Here is an 18,639-nt window from a genome sequence, read left to right as displayed (position 1 = left end):
AGCAAGCTCGCCTCGCTCCTCTCCCCTTCCCAGCTGGCCTGTCCGGGGGTGCTGCGCCCGTGGGACAGAGGCCCCGCAAGACTTGCCCTCCTCCGCCGTCTTGGCTTCCACCGGGCCCCAGAACCAGCCGGCCCCCCAGGTGTGGAAGGGGAGCTCCTCCGCCAGGGCGAGGGTCCCAGCCTTTGCTGCCATGTCCCAAGGGCAGGTGTGAGCAGAAGGTAGCCCGGAATTCCCACTGGGGGCCTTTGCACGGCTCCGGAGTGAGGCTGGGAGGGTTGCCGTGGAAACGCCTTTTGTGTTGCTGGGAGAGGTTTTGGGGGACCGCTCCTCTCTTCGCTCTCAAGAGTCGGATCGGCAGCTCCTTCCAGAATCCCAGCCCAGAAGCTGAGGTCGGTGGGATGCGGCTCGGAGGGTCCTCTTTCCACTCGCCTCGTTCGTCTGGGTGGCTTGAAACGCCACAATGACGGGAGGGGAGGGGAGGGGAGGGGAGGCGAAAACTTTGCGCTTCCCTTACTCCTGCCTGTCAGCCCCAGTCCACGTTTCAAGGCGACAAGCGCAGCCTCAACACCCCGCAGCCTCCAGCCCCCCCCCGCCCCCCGCTGCTCCCGCATCTTCCCCCACCCGCTGCTTGGGCAGCACCCGGGGCCTGTGCCGTTCATGGCAGAGGCTCCCACATCCTCTCACAAGCTCCTGGCCCACGAGGGGAAGCCTTTCAGAAGGCTCCCAAAGCCCAAGGTTTTTGTATCACTAAGCAAGCATTCCTTTGGGGACCGGGAGAAGTCAAGTTCAAGGCAGAGAATCCGCCAGGAAATACGCAACTGGAGTTTCCGCGTCTCCCAATGAAGGCAGCTCGAGAGCCTCTTTGTGGCTGACCCATCCCCTTTCCAGCGGCAGCCCTCGAACCCGGACCCAGTGCCGCCTCCCCGTGGCTCGGCCGGTGGTAGCCCTTGTCCTCTTCACCCGTTTATTTCCCTCGCAGCAGTATCTGGCCATGCATTAACCCTTATATACCACCATCTCCACTGAGCGCAAAACCATCCGATGGATAAAAACTGTCTAAAACGACATGTTTTGAAAGCCCGCACTGCAAAGCCGCATCTTGGCACCCTTTCTAAGGTGAAGGGAACAGTTGCGAGGACGCCGGTCGTGGCTCTTGAGGCCTCTGCCATTTGGGACGCTGCAAAACCCTAAATACCATTCCTAAACTCTTCTTAGTCCTTCAAAGGGCCGTTCTCCCCTCTCTCTCTCTGTCTGGCTGTGCTGAGGCACAGCCCTGCGGAAGAAGCGTGCAGGATGCGGCTTGCTCCCCGCGCCCGTCCCTCACGGGCAGAAGCGGGCAGCTGAATGCGGTCCCCCTCCTCACTCTCCTCCTCAGATGCCATCCCAGAAATGCTGAATTGCGACGACCGCCCCGTCCTGCAGGCCTTCTTCCTCAGCAACAACTGCTTTGAGCACATCATCCGGCTGATCCAGAACAGCAAGGTAGGGTGTCGGGTGGGCCTGCCGCTCGCTTGGAGTCTGGCGCCGGGTTCAGGCGAGCCCTGGGACGAGGGGGACGGGGTGGCTGTGGCGGGAGAGCTCGCTCGCCAGGCCCCCGGGAGGAAAGGGCGGGATACGGAGGGAGGCGATGTGCCGGACATGGGTCTGAGGCCAAGCGAGGGACTTCGGGGGCGGTGTTAGTACGGCGGACTCGTGGGCCCCTTTACTCCTCCAGGGAAGCGAATAATCTCGGGGTGCAGGTTCAAAGAGCAAGAGAGCCGCTCAGTGGGTTGGGGCCACCTTCCTTCCCAGAGGCTTCCGTTTTCAAATGTCACCGGTATTTCCGCCTGGCCCCCGTCCCATCGGGCCTGTTATGGTCTGCTCCAGGGGTGGTTTCGTCTGCGGGAAGACACGTGGAGACCCCGAGCTCACCTCCACGGTTCTGACCCAGCCCGGCTCGCCACAGTCCCTCAGATGGCCACCCCCTGCTCCCCGCCTCCCGGCTCCTTGGTGACTTCCGGGCCTCTGCGCGCTTCTCCCCCCATCCTTCAGTGCTGAGGTGCCCCCCGCCCCGAGGCTTGGTTGCTCTGGTAGTGAAGGCTTCAGCTCAAAGAGGGGGGGTGTTTTGGGGAGGGGGCGCTTTTGTCCTGTCCGCCAGCGCATCGTGACCTTCTGGTTGGAGGAAGGTCTCCATCTGTTGTGTTCCTGCTTCTCCGGTTCCACCGTGCCTGCGGATGCCGGAGAGTCCACAGCAGCCTCCCAGCTGGGGGTCCCGAGATGCTTTTGGATCCCAGTTCCCAGCATCCACGAGCCAGCACGGTTCACCTGGCCCTCGCCTTTTTCTCGGATGCGTCTCGGGCTTTTGCGGAGGAGGCACAGAGGGGAGCTTCGGGAAGGAAAACTCGACTCCCGGCAAGGAGCTGAATTTGTCCAGTTTTCCCTGCCGGTTCTGGAGTCCCTCAGGCCTTGGGATGCCCACAAACAGAGCAGCCAACTGGCTGGGAGCCCTCAGTTGTGCGGGGCAACCCCTCCGGCCCCCGAGCTTGGCCCAGCATCCTCGCTTCCCACCTTTGCCAGCCAAGCTTCTCCCCGCCGCTGAAATCTTGCTTCTGGTCCTGAGCACAATCCTGGCCAACTTGTGCTGCTCCTTGCTGGCTCGGCCCCCGCTCTACCCCTCCTGCAGAAGCGGGAAATCAGAGTGGGGGGCTTAGGCTCCCCCACCCGCCGAGCCACGCCGGTTGCCCTCCTTTGCCCCCTTCCCTTGCTTCGCCTTGGAAAAGCACTGGAGAAATCCCAGAAGCGGGTGGGGTGGGGGCTGCGGGAGCTGCGTGGGCCTTCCCACCCGCCCAGGAGACGCACCACGCTCCCCATCTCACTCCCGGGCGGTCTGCCGGCTCGCCGGATGGATTGTGCAAACACCCGCGTTCCGCACAATCCTTTCTGGGTATGGAATGTGGCGCCTTATTTATTCAGAGCACCTGCAACCCCTGGCCAGAAAGAGACGGAGAGGGCCTCCAGGTGTTTACCTGGGCGGCAGTTTGCTACCAGGCAGGTTTGGGCCTGCCAGCCCTTGTCAGGGAAGGAGCGGAAGCAAGCGGCTTGCTCACGCCTCGTTTCCGGCGCCGGCTGGAAAGGGCTGCTCGGGAGGTGCTGAGCTGCCATCCCAGCAAGAATCGCGTTGGTGCTGTTTCCCACAATCCCCCGGAAGGACACAGCTCTGGAATCTTAACTAGGCTTCTCTTCAGTGGGGGGAGGGGGAGGGTCTACTCGGAGGAAAGATGGGAAGAGCAGGAAAGGGCGCAGGCTGGAGCGAGGCAGAAACAAACCGGAACAAGGCAGGTGCGACCCGGAGCAGGGCCCGAACACGGCAGGTGTCTTCTGTTGACGACACCCGTCCTGATGTCCTTCTCTTTTGGAGGGGGCAAACACACTCGGGGGCAGGTACATGGGCACAGGTGCTTGCTGGTGAAACGAGAGTTGGTGTGAGAGCACATCCTCAAGTCCAGGTAGAGGCAGCACGGAGCTTGGCTGGGGGCGGGGGAGAAGCTGCCCCGGAAGCTCACCAGCCCCGATCGATCGATCGATCGCTGGGCGAGCGCTTGAGCTTCGGAGAGTTCAGAGGCATCGGGGCAAAGGCCCGGGTGCGTCCAAGCGTGGATTTGTGGTCATCGGGTGGGAGCTGCCCGTCGCCCCCTCCCCGCCGTGGAAGCTGAGGTTCCATGGCTTCATGCGCTCCCGTTGGCTCTGCTCACACCTCCTCCTAGTGCGGATCCCGTGTGTGGATGTGCCAGGCAGCTGCGAAGCGGCAGTCAGGTGCTCTCGCGGGCCAGGTGTCAGAGTGGAGTCTGAAAAGCAGATCGCCACGCTGGGTCGGGTTGGGTCGGGAGAGGGGCAGAAAAGAGGAAAACCATTTGCAGACAGTGCTTTTATTCGGGCCAAGCGAAGTGGCCCAAAAATGCACGCTTTCGAGAGCCCCTCCTCACAGTGGGCAAAGCAGGGGATGAGGAAGAAGCAGAGACGTCCAAGAAACCGGCCGGGGGGCCAGAACACGTCCGGCCTTTCCTGCCTCCCATTTCCAAAACCCCAAAGGCAGCTGTAGCCCCGATCCGCCTCTTGCCGGGAGTTAAACGCATGGGTTTCTGAGTCAGCACAGAGGGGTGGGTTAGGGTTGGGGTTAGCAAAGCTGGGGGCAAGATGTGCTCTGACCAGCCCGCCCCCTTGATGGGCCGGGGGCTTCCCAGCCAGGGAAGACGCAAGCGCGACGCAGCATCCGGCCGTGGCTTCACCCCGTTCCGACCACGTCGCTCCCGGGCCAGCCTCACACCTTCACGCCCGACCCCCCCGGCCTCCCTCTGCCCCTCCTGCCTGCTCCTTCTGAATGATGTTGCTTTTCTGACCCGTTTCCGACAGCTCTACCTGAGCAGCGAGCACAAAGCGCCTGGGAGTGATCTCGCCCCGCAGCCGCCGACCGAGCCGGATCCCCGTCAGGTACTGGCTGCTGCTTGTGGCGTGGCGGGTTTGCACGCGGGACGCACGCACGGGCCGCCTCCCTTTCCGGCAGGGGCGACCACCCCCCAGCCCTGCAAGCTTGCTTCCAGGCTGCCCCGCTCGGAAACTGGGAAGAGGAAAGCAGCGGCCAGAGCAGAAATTCTTTGTGTTAAAATGTGGGGCTGGAATCGGGAGAAGGACAGGGGGACGGGTCCCTGTTTGCACGCTCCCCTTTCTCCCCACGGCTCCAGGCCAGGCATCTGTGGGATAACGGCTGGAAGGGAGCCAGGGCCACCCGGTGCTTGCCAGGCGCTCCGGGCCCCCAGGGGAGCTTCTGACCGCCCTCCGAGGGCCTGGATCCTCGCTATGAACAGCGGCTCTTCCCCGGGCACATTCGCACCCCCTGGGCAGGGCCAGCGTCCCTCCGACGTGCCCACGGCAGCCTCCCGTTTCCCCCTCCCTGAGCAGGTCGGGACCTGAAGCCTTTCGGCGCTCCCTTCTCATGTTCTTTGCGGGGGCCGGCTCGCAAAGCACGGGCTTTGCGGTGGGCCCAGGTGACCCTCACCGGATGCACCCTTTCCTTTCGGTTGCTCCGCCTGACTCGAAAATCGGGCAGAGTGCTGATGGCTGACGCCGTAGGCCAGAGCGGTCCCTGTTTTCTTCGTCACGGGGAAGCCACCAAGCAGGTCACCTCCGTCTTCTCGCTCGCTGCATACCCTTTCTGAGTGCACGCACCCTGTGCAGGGGCTTGTGGCATTTTGCTGTGCTGGGGAAAACCCTCTCGGTTTCCCCTGGCAGGTAAGTGCCCACATCCAAGCCTGATACTTCCCCTGCGGAACGGTCTTGCTCAAATCAGTGTGTCCGGGGATGCTGAAGGCGGGCTTCAGGTGTACCTCTGAAGGCCCACTGCTGCGGAGCAAGAACAGGAGACGGAGGTTGCCCTTGTCCCCAGCTTGTGGGGCTTCCCAAGTCCTCCGCTTGACCTCCGTGGGGAAGGGGGCCTGATCCAGCTTGAGCTCTTCTGATGTGTCTGAGATGAAAATCGCTTCGGTGGAGCAGTTGGAAGCCACTGAGCAAGATAAGAAATTCTGTTCCGGTTCTTTGAGCTAGACTAACATCATCCCTGCGTAGCTAGAAAACAGGGCCCAGTTCACACGTGACATCAAACCATAGTATGGTTTGTTGAAATCCCCTTTGTCGTCATGTCTGAGACCCCCCCCTCCACAAACAAACCGTGGTTTGTTAACCAAGTATAGACCACAATTGCATGCCATAGTTAGTTTGTGCTTGGCCTACAAAATCTGGCTTGTTTAAACCATGGCTTGTTGCAATGGCTAAACCCTGGACTGTGGTTTACCCCTTGCTTGTTTCTACTGCTGACTACCCGGAGAGAGAGAGGTGTCCGGCCAAGGTGGCCAGAGAACGAAACCGCTCTGAAGCGAGGCAAAATGGGTGGGAGAGAAAGAAACCAAAGCAGGGAAAGAAGCCAGGGGTTGGTTTGTCTGCAAAACAATTCATGCTCAGAACAAACCATGGTTAGCATAAGCTACGGGCTAACGCTATATGTAAAGACAGACCTCCTGTACAAATCCAGTCCTTCGCTGGGGAGGTTCAAACTGTCCGTTCCTTTTCATTTTCCTGCCGAGGCGCCGAATGCTCGGTACGCCTGGCCTGACCCAGGCCAGGAATAGCCGGCAGGTGTGTCCTGTGCAGCTCACCCTTCCAAACGCGAGTGCAACGCACGGAAAGGCGAGACCAAGCCAGCTGTGGGTGACAACACACAAACGGGGGTGGGACACAAAGGGGTGACTTGAGGCACAGTCCAGGTTTAGGCAGGAGGAAGGCCTCAACGCCCAGCAGGGCTGTTTGGATCTTGCAGGCGTCTTCTCCGTTTAAGCCTGCCTGGGATGGGGTCCTAAATCGCCAGGCGAGGGGCTCATTCGCTACTTCAAACAGGAGAGGGTCCGGCAGGGTCCATCCGGGGTTGTGAGCCAAGAATTCATACGGCTCTCGGGTGTGTTTTGCCAGCGAGAGCGGAGCCTTCAAGCAGCTTGAAATGAGTGGCAATCCTGGAAGGTGCTGGGTGCCTTGCGCTCCACCGAGTCCTGAAGCTGTTTAACGCGTCTCCAGGGCCAGATCCTTTCTCAAAGTCTGACTGAGCCCCAGCTGAGATACTGGGTCACTTTTATTTGGTAGAGCTTTCGGGTGGAGAATAGGGTCGCCTCCACTTTATCACTGTTGGTTGCTGCCACCCTGTGCAGCTCCTTCTTTCTCCCCCATTGCAGCTAGCTGTGAGATCCTGCGCTCTGCACAGCAGGTGGGCAAAGAATTCTGTGGCACCTGAAGGGTTACTACCTTTTGTGCCGCATGAGCTTTCCTGGGCTGGAAGAGCTGATGGGTTTGCATCCTGTTGGCAAGAGTGGTCCTGTGTTGTACATAACTCGGGACACCATTTTGACAGGCAGTTCCTAAATGAGCCAGTCATCAGGAGGCGGCTGGGCTCTCAGTCACCGTTCCTACAGATGCAGCTATCGGACTGCAATTCCCATCACCCCGGCCACTGACTTTCCAGCAAGGAATTGTAGTGCAAAAGTTCTGTAGTTCAAAACTTCTGCCTTGTCCTCAGTAATTGCAAATCAGTTGTGTTTTTCAAGCCTCTTGGACCAGGGCTGGGGGCCCGCAGGCCTGGGAGCTCCGCTGGAGTTCCTGTCCAGCCCAGGTAGCCGTTCCCCCTTCCCTCGGCGATTCCCCCTTTCCCACCAACCACCGGCCCCTTGGGGGTTTACTGGTATTTTGGCCCCGTTCCTTTTGCCTTCGGCCTGTCCCCCCCTGGAAGGAGGCCCCCAAGACGGAGCATCTCCGGAACGGACTTGGGCACGTGTAAGAAAATTCGGTGCCCTGCAACTTAAGCAAGCCAGTGTTCCCTGACTGGTAAACCGTGGCTAGCTTAAAAGCAAACCTGCCCCTCTGCCTTGCAGCCATGGAAGAGGAGGTGGAAGGGGAAGGATGCCAGCCTTCTGGTGTCTGGGCCGGGCCAGCGTGTTTTCCCCACATGCCGGGAGTAGCAGCTGCTGCTTTATTGACAGTCTGCAGATCCGGCTTCGTCGCAACTGTTGCCCAGTGGCCACCCGGGCAAGCGGCCATCGCGAGCCGGTCTCTGCAGCCAGGGAAACAGATGCCTCCTTGTGAGGGAACCAGAAAGGAGCCGCGGTAATCTCTTGACAAAAGGAAGGTGATCCCAGCCGGGCGAGTGAAGCAGCTGAAAGCGATTTGCAGCTCGGAGTCTCTCGAGGGCACTTCATTGCGCTCCTGTTTTGCCAGACCTCAGAACACCCCCCTGTGGGAGCCCGGCTAGTGTTTGGTCTCCAATTTGATCTCGCTTGTGCGTTTACCCGGCTGGGTGGGTAGTTCAAAGCATGCCGTGAAACTCGGGCTCCTTCTCAGGGCCTGCCTTTTCTCCCCGTACACAAACTGCAATCAAACAGCCTCGCTCGCCGCCCCGGCCCCAATTCAAGACGCACAGAGGCATTAAAAGGATTTCCCTAGCATCCGCTTCCATCCGGCAACTCAGCCGGCCCCAGATGTCTGCCTCTGCCCACCCCTCCGGCTCGGAGCCAGCCGCACTCTGGCCCCGTCAAAAGCTCTGCGTGAGAAAGGCTTCTGTTTTGCTGCAAAGCGCACTTTTCCTCCGTGCTTTTCAAATGCAACGGCTTGTCCATCATAGCAGAAACGGAAAAAGAGGGCCCTCTGGCAACCTCAGGGGTCAGAATAAGCTTTGCACCGTGCTGCTTGCCTCTGACGGAGCGGGACCCTCCCTGCACACGCCTCCTGGGCTGCCCTGGAGCTGAGAGACGCCTGGCCCGGATCCAGCACAGAAGACGCCAGGGGCCAGTCCTGGCCCTGGAACCGGCACGCCCCAGGACGAGTCAAGGCATGCACCGAAAGCCCAAGCACAGCACGCAGGGCAGGTGTCCAGATCAGTGGGACTACAGCTCCCATCGCCCACCAGGCAGAGCGACTGGCTGGGGACAATGGGAGTTGTGGTCCGGGCTGTCTGGGAGGCGCCAGGGTGCCGGGAGCCTGCTTTAATTGCACCTTATATTGCAGGTTTTCTCGTTTGTGACCCTGTGTGCAGGATAAGAGGCTCCCAGTGGAAATGTTCAGGTTTCTCCAGTTCTCAATGTGTCGGATTCGTTTCATGTACCGGCCCAGTTTCTCCCGAATGGCGAGTTCTGGCCTCCTTTGCACACAGCATCCAGCAATGTTGAAATGCACCTTTTCATTGACTCCGGACCCACCGACACGAACGAACCGTGGTTTGTTAACCAGCCGTAAACCCCAAGTGGAAGCCACGGCTTTTATTAGTGGGCAAAGTCTGGCTTGTTTAGACGCAGCTTATCATGATCTCGAAACCCAGAGCCTGGTTTGTTTGCACTGCGGTCTGCTCTGAGAAAGAGGCACCTGCCCGCAAGACGAGCAGGAGAGAAATAAGCTCGGAACAGGGCAGAAAACAAGCTGCAGTTTATTTGCTCAAAACAATTCGGAGCTAAGCAACAGCCCAAGTTGGACGTAAGCCACAGCTTGGCATTATGTGTGAAGATTGTACATGCCTCTAGCATTATCACCAAAGGAAGCAACCCTCTTCGTTGTCCGATCGGAGCAGGGCTGCTGTGAAGCCGCAGTCGACTGCGGTGCGAGCCGGAGATCCTTTCCGTAATCCTGGCGAAGGCGCATCTTTGGCAGGAATCTCCGGAGCGAAATGGCATTAGCCGCTCCTGTTTTCTAGCTGAGCAGTGGATTCAGTACCGCCAGCTTGCTAGAATCCCGTTTTTCAAGATGTTTACCGGCGGCCCTCTCTGGTTCTGAAGTCAGTAAAGCTGTTCGGGATCTCCTCCTAACAGCAAATATCTCAGACGCAATCCCTTTTCTCCTCCTCTGTGGATTTCCAGATCCTTCCCTAATCTGAGCTATGAAATGGAAGGGCTTGGTAATTTTCTTTTCTTTTCTTTTCTTTTCTTTTTTCTTTTTCTTTTTTTTTTTTTTTGCAGGGGTCCTTTTTTAAAAAAGAGCAAAAGGTATTTTACCTAAAAATATGTCTTGTTCATTTACTTAAAATTCTGGATGTGCAGGTTTTCTGTTGGCCTGTCCTATCCTCCTGGGTCAGGTTGTGGTCCTCCGCGTCTGCTACTACAGATCCCATCAGCCTTAACCACATAGCCAGTGGTGAGAGGAACTGTTGAGCAGAGTCTCTGGGGCAGGGGCACAAGAGTCTCGATCCTGCAGACACCTTTGAGTATGGAGCAGTTTGCCAGGCAGAGGTTCCCTGCATGTGATTGGTGTGTTATGTGTAACATGCAGGTGTAAAGGCAGGTTCCGGAGCTCAGAACAGGTGAGGCCAGGAATCCCTCAATGCCCTGCCTAAAGAAGGATCTTTAAGAACACCTCATTCTCTCTCTGCCTCTCTCTCAATCGCCCTCTCGGTGCACAAAACTGTGGGATGCAGATGGTGCTCGGAAAACGGCATCCGAAGGGAGCACTTGAGCTCACCAAAACGATCAACCCATTTCTGCACCACTTCAGACGGCAGTGTGGGAGCGACGGACGGGAATGTTGCTCCGAACCCGCAACAACCAGAGCCCTTGCGCTCCGGAGAGAAGAGGGGTTCTAGCCCGCTTTCTGTGCACAGGGATTTTTTTAAAAATGGAGAAACTTTCCATCTCCTGCATCTCTCCTTAAAGCAACCTTGGAAATGCCTGTATTGGGGGGTGGGGGGGATGCCTAAGTGAATAAGGTACAGCTAACTGCCCCCCCCCCCCGAGAATTAAGTCTTCCTCTGCAGCCCTGACAGCCCAAGCGATGAAAGAAGTTGTACTTTCAATGAGCAGAGGAGGTTTAACTTTCTCTGGATTAAAGCCAGGGCTATTAACACAGATCAAGAATAGGGGCAATACTGAGCACAGCAAAACAGAAAACACCCGCGAGGGATTAGCTGGTTTCTCAGTCTTTCCTGCGTTGATTCTACTCGTATATTTAACGTGTCTTGCAGCGTTAATTTGCCTGCTTCTTTGTGATGGTGCCGCGGCTAATGTAATAGTTCGAGAGAGGATTTTTTTGTTTTCCTTCCTTCCAACTCCTCTAATGTAAGAAACTTGAGTCCACATCTTTCCCAGACTCGCTGTGCAACCGTTAGTCTTTCAGTCTGAAATCAAGAGAGAGGCTGAATGCCTGCAACCCGGTTTATCTCACAGGAGGTGTTTCTGTGGGAGGAAGAGCGAAATAAAGAAAATCCAGGGATGGCTTTCCTGCCATCCCTCTGGCATTGCTTTTTATTTGTTTTCTTAAAATATTTCAGTCCCCTCCAAGGGTCTCGGGACGGCTTTTTGTGATTCAGCTCAGGGTAGCAGCCAAATGACAACAGAAGGGGCCCGAAGCTAGGAGACGCCATGCCGAGAGCGCTAAGACCGTGGCCGCCCAGCCTGGTCGAACCGAGATAACAGCCGGAAGAGGCCAGGTTTCACCCTCTTCTCTTTGGTCCTCAGGTTTTCAGCGGCAATTCTGATGTAATCGCCATCCACGCGATTGGGGTGCTCACTTCCATTATGAGCAGCTCTCCCTCTGCTAAGGTATGTATCGATGTTCTATCCTATGACCTATTTATTTAAAACTTTTGTATACAGTCCCATCAGAGATGCCTCGGCACGGTTCACAATAACAACAGTGAAATAAGAAAAGATTAAGCAGAAGTAGCACAGCATCCAATATTAAACGTAAAACCACAGATTAAGATGGGTTAGCAATTAAAATAGGGGGAAAATAAAAAGGTTCTCGCTGGACGCCGAAAGGAAAGAAGCATTGGTGCCAGGCGGGCCTCTCTGGGGAGTGTGTTGCACGGTCGGGGCGCCACCACAGAGAAGGCCCTCCTCCGGGTAGCCCCCCCCCCAACTCTTTCAAGGAGGGCTCCCGAAGAAGGACCTCCGTCTCAGATCTCAAGGGGTGGGAAGGCAAATAGGGAAGGAGGTGCTCCTTCAGGTATCCAGGCCCCAAGCAGGTTTATCCATGGCTACTAGCCCAGCTGGCGTGGGCTACCTCCTTTGGCCTCCTTTGCAGGCACCCGTTGCTGAGGAGCTGGGCCGGCAGTGGTCTTGCACCCATCCCGTTGGAGGGATCCTGGGGGCAACCGCTTTGCCTGATCCAGGATCTTGGGCCTGACCCGGCAGGGCCTTGCTTATGTTCTGAGAGAGAGGACAACTTCCAAAGGGGTTTGCTCTGCAGCCCAAAGAGGAAAAAGCCTGGGGTTTCCCCTGTCCCTTTCCGTGTTGTTTTCAAGATTTCTCAGTGTGTTCGTCATCTTGATGTGACTTTTATTGCACTATTGCAAAGAGAAACAAAATCTGCTCCTGGAACCGCAGGGTCTGGAAATGCCTTTGAAAAAAGTCAGTTTCTCGAAATGCCAGATTCGGCTGCAGATGCCCGTGCGTGCATTTCCCGGGCCTGGTGGTGAAGCAAAGCTTATGCATCCTATGCCGAGGGGGTGCCCCCCCCCCCGCTCCCCTCTCCTGGGAGCCGGAATGCCTGCTGGCTTGGGCGCCACGCTGTTCCAGGGAGACCTCCCCAGGGGATTGCGCGAGGCAGGGGGGCAGAAGCGGACGGAGTGTGACCATCCCGGCCCATTGGCTTTTCCAGGAGGTCTTCAAGGAGAGGATTGGCTATTCTCACCTCTACGACGTCCTCAAGAGCCAGAGCCAGAGCCAGCCGTCCCGGATGCTGCTGCAGGAGTTGCTCAACATGGTAGGCATCCTCGGTCCCCCCAGAGCGGGGGAGGAGGGGCAGCGTTGGGAGCCCCCCCCCCCCCCCGCTTGTCCCATGGCCGACGGCTCTGAGCAGGTGCGGCTGCAAGGGGGAGAAGCCCACAAGCCCCGCCATGGCAGCGTCCAGGTTCTGCAGCCCATGCGGAAGAGAGCCATCCGGGTGAGCGCTTGGGACGAGGCTGGGTGGGCAAAAGTCCCAAACGTTTCTGGGTGCCCCCCCCCCGAAAAACTGCCAAACGGAGATGTAGCTCAAGGGGGCCTGGCTTGCCGGCACGGGCCAGAAAGGTCCCGGGGCGGAGGAGGACGTGGAGTTCCTTGTCCTGGAAGAGGCTGGAAGGCTGGCCGGGCAGCCTTCCCCTTGGGCCCCTTTTGCCAAATCCGGAGAAAAGCCGGTCACCAAATGAGGGGGGGGCAGTATTGCAAGCGGGCGGAGCAGCGTGGGGGCCCTCCAGAGCCCTGGCTGGCTGGACCTTTGCGTCTGCTCAGCTGGCTCGAGCCCCAGGACCTGTTGAAACGGAGAAGAGCCAGCCGGGCCGAGTCTCGGGGGAGCGCGTGCTAAAGTAGGGAGCCCCTTTGTGCTGGAGGTAGCGAGACGAAAAGAGCGACTGGCTGCAGGGGGACCCCAAACAGCCGGGCAGCTGGGGCGCTCCCGCTTCTATGGGGAAAAGGGCTTCCCCTGCTGGGGCAAGGATGCCCCGGACCAGCCACTTTCCCTGAAATGCGTCGGCCACGTCTCCCGTGCGAGAGCGGAAGGTGATGGGAATGCAAGGGGGACCTGGCCATGGGGGGGGAGTCCTGGGCGCGCCGGGGCGCATGCGCACAGCTGCAGGTAAAAGGGGCCGTTGCAGACGCTCTGCTGACTTCTTGGCCCGGTCCCACCCCCACCGTCCTCCCTGGGGCTGCATAGTATTTTCCTCCCTCCCTCCCCGCCTTCCTCTGCTGCCCCCTTCCTTTTTTCTCCATTGCTCTGTATCCCTTCCATCATTTAGGGAGGACCTGCACCGCTGCTTCCTTTCTGGGAGCACCTTATCTCATCCCATCCTTTAAAAGCATAGCAAGCGTCCTGCGGAATCGGACTGGGGCCCACCTGGACCAGAAGCATGGGACCCCCTTCGGTCAGGAGGCCAATTCCCATTTTGGGAACAATCTCAAGGGCAGCTTTCCTGGAGTGGGTCTGGCCAAAGGCCAAAAGGACAGGCCCAAAAGCAAAACAAGCAAGCCCCCAGCATATTTAAAGCTCTTGGAATCAGTAAATAAGAGTTAAAGAGAAGTGCATCTCCTAATGTCCAGATGCCTTTAGCAACCCCAAAGAGCAGCGTTCTGCTGTTTCTGCTGCCCACTTCCTGCCCCAGGATCCTTTTTATATTTCTTTTTTTTTTCAAATTTTCCCTTTTTATTTTTTGACAATCCTTAACCATAACAAAAGCATATAATCATCTTACAGCAAGTACATCTTCTATATAACAACAGCTCTATTTACATATCCGTTCCAAATCTATTCCACAAACCAATAGTGACAAAAAATATCGACTTAATAAACAGCAATATACTAGTGGGTTACCCAGCATATTTCTCTCAGTATTTGATTCCACATTCGAGGTCAGTAAGGGGTGCCAAATTTTAATGAAATTATCTATTTTTATTTCACCTCTCCGGATTCCAGCTCATGTAGTCAGTTTCTCTATTAGTGCAATTTCCCATATCCTTCCTAAATACCTTTGAAAGGAAAGTCCCTTTACATCTTTCCAATTATGCATAATTTCTAATCTTGCCATTCCTACGAGGATCTCCACCAGCTCTTTACTTTTTGAACTCTCATTCCCATCCATAAAGAGGGAGACTAATAGGAGAGTGTCATTACAAATAATTTTTGTTGTGTTCACTTTTCTAGCTCCAGGATTTGAAATTAAGTGGTACACTGCCCCTGAATATGGCAGTTCCATTTAGTTTCACGGTTGCACCCATCCTCCTCCACAAATTTCCCTTTTTAAAAATCTATCTAAATGGTGGCTACTGATCCTTCACCCATTTGCTGGGTGGGTCACAGGTTGGAGGATGCCGAAAGACACAATTCAAGCAAGACAAGGGCCTCTAGCCTTTCAGCTACCTTTCTTTCTGTGGCTTGATCCCAGACTCCAGGATTTGGGGCTTGAACAAATATTACCCGGTTTGTGCTTTGGCAGGAGCTTACAGATCCTTGGACACCCGCTGGGCCCGTGAGAAAAGCCCTAAAGAAAAAAAGGCATATTGCTGGAAGCAATTATTATTATTATTATTATTATTATTATTATTATTATTATTATTATTATAACATTTCTATGCCGCCCCTTGCCGAAGCCTCAGAGCAGCTTACAACACAATAAGATACATTCAAATACAATAGAACATAATAAATTACCACTTAAATACAAAAATACAAAAATACACTGAGATAGAATAATATACAATTAAAATTAACAGTATAAAATAAGTAAATAAAGAATATAGGAGGAGAAAAGAGAAGGAAGAAGAAGTTGTCCTGGCCAGATCATATATTTTAACAATTAAAATGATGTTTAAATAAAAAGGTCTTTCATTTCAGCATTTGTTGTCCACATTAATGGGGCTTTTAGTCTCGGGAGAAGAATCCACCCTCTCAAATACATAATTTTCCCAGCCTGCTTGAACCGAAGGCCCTTGAATGGGAGTCTGCCAGATCTTGGCCTTGCAGCCCCGATCCACCCCCCCCACCCACCCCAAACAGTGCAGAAGAGTGGGGGGGTCGTGTATTTGCAGTATCACAACGAAGCAGCATCACCACACGTGGAAGTGGCTTGTCTTGGAGGGTCTCCCTTCCCCTGCGGTCATTCTGGGGGAAGGTTGCTTGCTCAAGGAATCGACGAGCAGGTCGGAGTCAACCTTTCCTCTGGGATCTGCTTTCGCCTCCCTTCAGGCCGTCGAGGGCGACCACAGCTCCGTCCCCCCGCGCCTGATCCGCAACGAGCAGCCCCTGCTGATTCTCATCGCCTGGATCCCGGAGCTGCAGTCCCCAGACCTCCAGGTCTTCCTCTCGGATCGGCTCCGGCGGATCTGCGACGCCTCCCTCCAGAGCCGCACCACCTGCGTGAAGGCCGGCATGGTCGGCTGCCTGCTGGACGCCCTGTGTGCCGCGGAGCCGCGGCCGGACCCCAGGTGCTCCGGCGACCTCCTCCACCTGCTGCAGGTGCTGGGCGGCCTCTCCATCCAGCCCGGCGAGCTGCGGCAGCTCCTCCAGCTCCTCCGGACAGAGCCCGGCCAGGGGCCGCACCCCTACACCGTCCAGGTCGTCCGGGCGCTCTCGGGCATGGCCCGGGGGGACACGCCCAAGCGGGCCCTGCAGTATTTCGACCTCACCCCCGGCATGGCCGGCATCATGGTGCCCGCCATCCAGAAGTGGCCCGGCGGCGGGTTCGCCTTCCATGCCTGGGTGTGCCTCGTGGAAGAGACCCAGGACTCCCCGGAGGAGGCGCCCCGGCTGAAGCGCAAGCAGCTGTACAGGTATTTATTTATTTATTTATTTCAAACATCTCTATGCCGCCCCCATCTCAACAAAGCCTCGGGGCGGCGCACAGCATAATTAAAACATATAAATAACAATTAATACAGTTAGAGATTAAAAAGCCTGGTAGCATCTCGGCTTAAAAATTTAAAATCCTATCAATACCATAATAAGTTAACAATTAAAATAAGTTTTAAATAAAAAGGTCTTGGCCTGGCACCGATAAACAAATAGCGACGGCGCCAGGCGGACCTCTCTGGGGAGCACATTCCACAGTTGGGGCGCCACCGCAGAGAAAGCCCGTGAATATCCTTCACGGAGGGTTCCCGGAGAAGGGCAGCTGTTGCCGATCTCAAGGTGCAGGAGGGCATATATGGACGCAAGCGTTCAAGGTATGACCTTGACGGACGGGGGGCGGGGGTCTTCCCCCACTCTCCCCCTCCGGTTATCTCGGGCCGCCGTGACGCCCGTTCAGGTCCAGTCTCTGGAGGCTGCCAGGCTGGGGAGGGCCAGGCAGAGGCAGCTGCGAGCGCCGCAGGCACTTGGGCTCACGAGCCCAAAACCGGAGGGGAGGGCAGCCCAGAGGGCTTCTGGCCTCTGGAAAACACGGGGCGGCCCAGCCCACCAGCCCTCTGCCCTGGGCCGGCCCTCCGGGGCTTGCTCAGTAGTGGTGAGAGAGTGTGCCGTACCCACGCTCCCCGAGTCCTCCGCTTTCCTCCGGGATGCCCGCTGTGCCTTGGCGAGTGCCTCTTTTTCACTAACAGGGAAAGTGCACACTTCTCAGAGGAGACTTCCGTCTGTGCCCCTTCCCCAAAGTGCTGATGCGTACGTCGGGGCAGGGAAATGCGCATTTTTGGAAGCGTGGACTTGCGCCAGCACATACACGGGAACGCAGACTCTGGCTTAGGGAAGCGTGGGGATTTCCGGGGAATGGCGCTGCTGCCCGCCTTCGCCTCTGGAGCTGCCCATGGGATGCCTTTGGGTCACTTGCGAACTGGAGCGACATCTCTGCGCATCTGGAGCGCATCTCCCGGTTTCCTTGGCCTTCACTCCCCCTTGTGGCGACGCTCAGAATTCAATGGCGGGCTTGTGAGAGGCCGGGGTTCTTACTTATTTATTTAGTAAGCTTCTATGCCGCCCCATTCGCCGAAGCCTCGGGGCGGCTCACAACAATAAATAAATACTTATTAAACATATAAAAACAATATAATTGGAGACGTCCTGGCCGAAGATATAAAATCAATAAATAAAGCTAACAATTAAAATGACGTTTCAATAAAACAGTCTTGCCTGGCGCCGAAAAACAAATAATGATGGCGCCAGGCGGACCTCTCTGGAGAGCGCATTCCATAGATTGGGTGCCATCGCAGAGAAGGCCCTTCTTGCGCTTCTGATTCATGGAATCGTAGAGGAGTAGAGTTGGAAGGGGCCAGGAAGGCCATCGAGTCCACCCCCTGCTGTTGCAGGACACCAAGTCACACCATCCCGCTCAGGGGGTTTCCAGTTTCTTCTTGAATGTCCCCAGGGTGGGAGAGCCCCCCACCTCCCCAGGCAGCCGGTTCCACTGCCGTGTTGCTCTGACAGAGAGGAAGCTTTTCCTGATGTCCAGCCTGAATCTGGGTTGTCGCAGCTTGACTTGATTATTCCGTGTCCTGCACTCGCATCAGCAAGGAGAGATCTTGGCCTTCCTCTTTGTGGCAGCCTTTGAGGTCCTTCTAGAGGGAGCTCATGTCCCCCCTCAGCCTTCTCTTCCCAAGGCTGAACATGCCCAGTTCTCCCAGTCTCCCCTCACGGGGCAGTGTTTCCCAACCCTGGAGCGTTTCTGTTGCCCTCCTCTGCACCCTTTCTAATTTACCTGCGTCTTCCTTAAATCTTGGTGCCCAGAACTGGGCACAGTATTCCAGGTGAGGTCTGGCTAGTGAGGATTATAGGGGAACTACTAGTTCTTGTGATTGGAAGGAATACTTCTGTTAATGCATCCCAAAATAGCATTCGCCCTTTTGGCGGCATCTGTCTTCTTTAATCCCGTGATGCCCAGACCACCGTGGCCCGAGTGTCTCGTCCCCCCAGACCCCACCCCTCTCCTTTCAGGCCTCAATCAATCGATTCAGCAGCCTTTCCCAACCATGGGACCCCGAGCATCATTTGACTGCATTTCCCAGCAACCCAGGCCTGTGCATTCAGTGACTGGGGATGATGGGAGCTGCATTCCATCCACATCCCTGTGGCCAAGGTTGGGAAAGGATGGATCAGAAGAGGGGTGGGGGTCCTCTCAGCCCAAGGGCTGCTCTCTGCTCCGAAAGTTCGGTCTCGTTCAAGGGATGCTGGACTTCTTCAGGACCCACTGCAGAAAAGCCCAAAGAAGCGGCCAGATTCCCACCCTGGGGAGGGGCAAAAGCCAAAGTGCCTGGAGCCTGCGCATTGTCGCTTAAAGCTCTCCCGGCCCAGAACTCCGCCATGGGAGGCGCATGCCAAGCTTTTAGAGTGAAGCCACCAAATTGGCGGCGGGGGCGAGGGGGGCAGCTGGAGAAAGGAGGGTGCGCTCCTGGGGACCCCAGATGCTCAACAATCTGAGTTCGAGTCCCCGCTCAGCCATGGAGCCCACTGGGTGACTTTGGGCCAGTCACAGACTCTCCGCCCAACCTACCTCACAGGGTTGTTGTTGTGGGGATAAGATGGAGGAGGAGGAGGATGTAAGCTGCCTTGAGCCCTTTGTAGGAAAAAGGCAGGATAGAAATCGAATAAATAAAATAAAATAAATAAAACCCCGCTAGATTCGAGCTGGTTCAGCACCTCGTTGCTGATACCGCAAACGTTCCTTTGCAGGCATTCGCTCCCCCCCCCCCC

At 56.5% G+C, this 18,639-nt stretch overlaps 1 protein-coding gene across 1 annotated transcript in view; it reads left to right on the top strand.

Annotated features, from left to right (window-relative positions):
- The window catches only part of NBEAL2 (neurobeachin like 2), a 90,821-nt gene that overhangs the window by 32,501 nt on the left and 39,681 nt on the right, over positions 1–18,639 (top strand). The window contains exons 9-13 of the mRNA XM_044424752.1: positions 1,376–1,482; positions 4,390–4,467; positions 11,007–11,090; positions 12,151–12,255; positions 15,208–15,791. Coding sequence (XP_044280687.1) covers positions 1,376–1,482; positions 4,390–4,467; positions 11,007–11,090; positions 12,151–12,255; positions 15,208–15,791 — 958 coding nt within the window. The remainder of the gene's footprint in view (positions 1–1,375; positions 1,483–4,389; positions 4,468–11,006; positions 11,091–12,150; positions 12,256–15,207; positions 15,792–18,639) is intronic.

This window comes from Varanus komodoensis, unplaced genomic scaffold, assembly GCF_004798865.1.
Source record: "Varanus komodoensis strain SLA01 unplaced genomic scaffold, ASM479886v1 scaffold15, whole genome shotgun sequence".
Lineage (NCBI taxonomy): Eukaryota > Metazoa > Chordata > Lepidosauria > Squamata > Varanidae > Varanus > Varanus komodoensis.
This window is presented reverse-complemented; position numbering and strand designations above follow the sequence as displayed.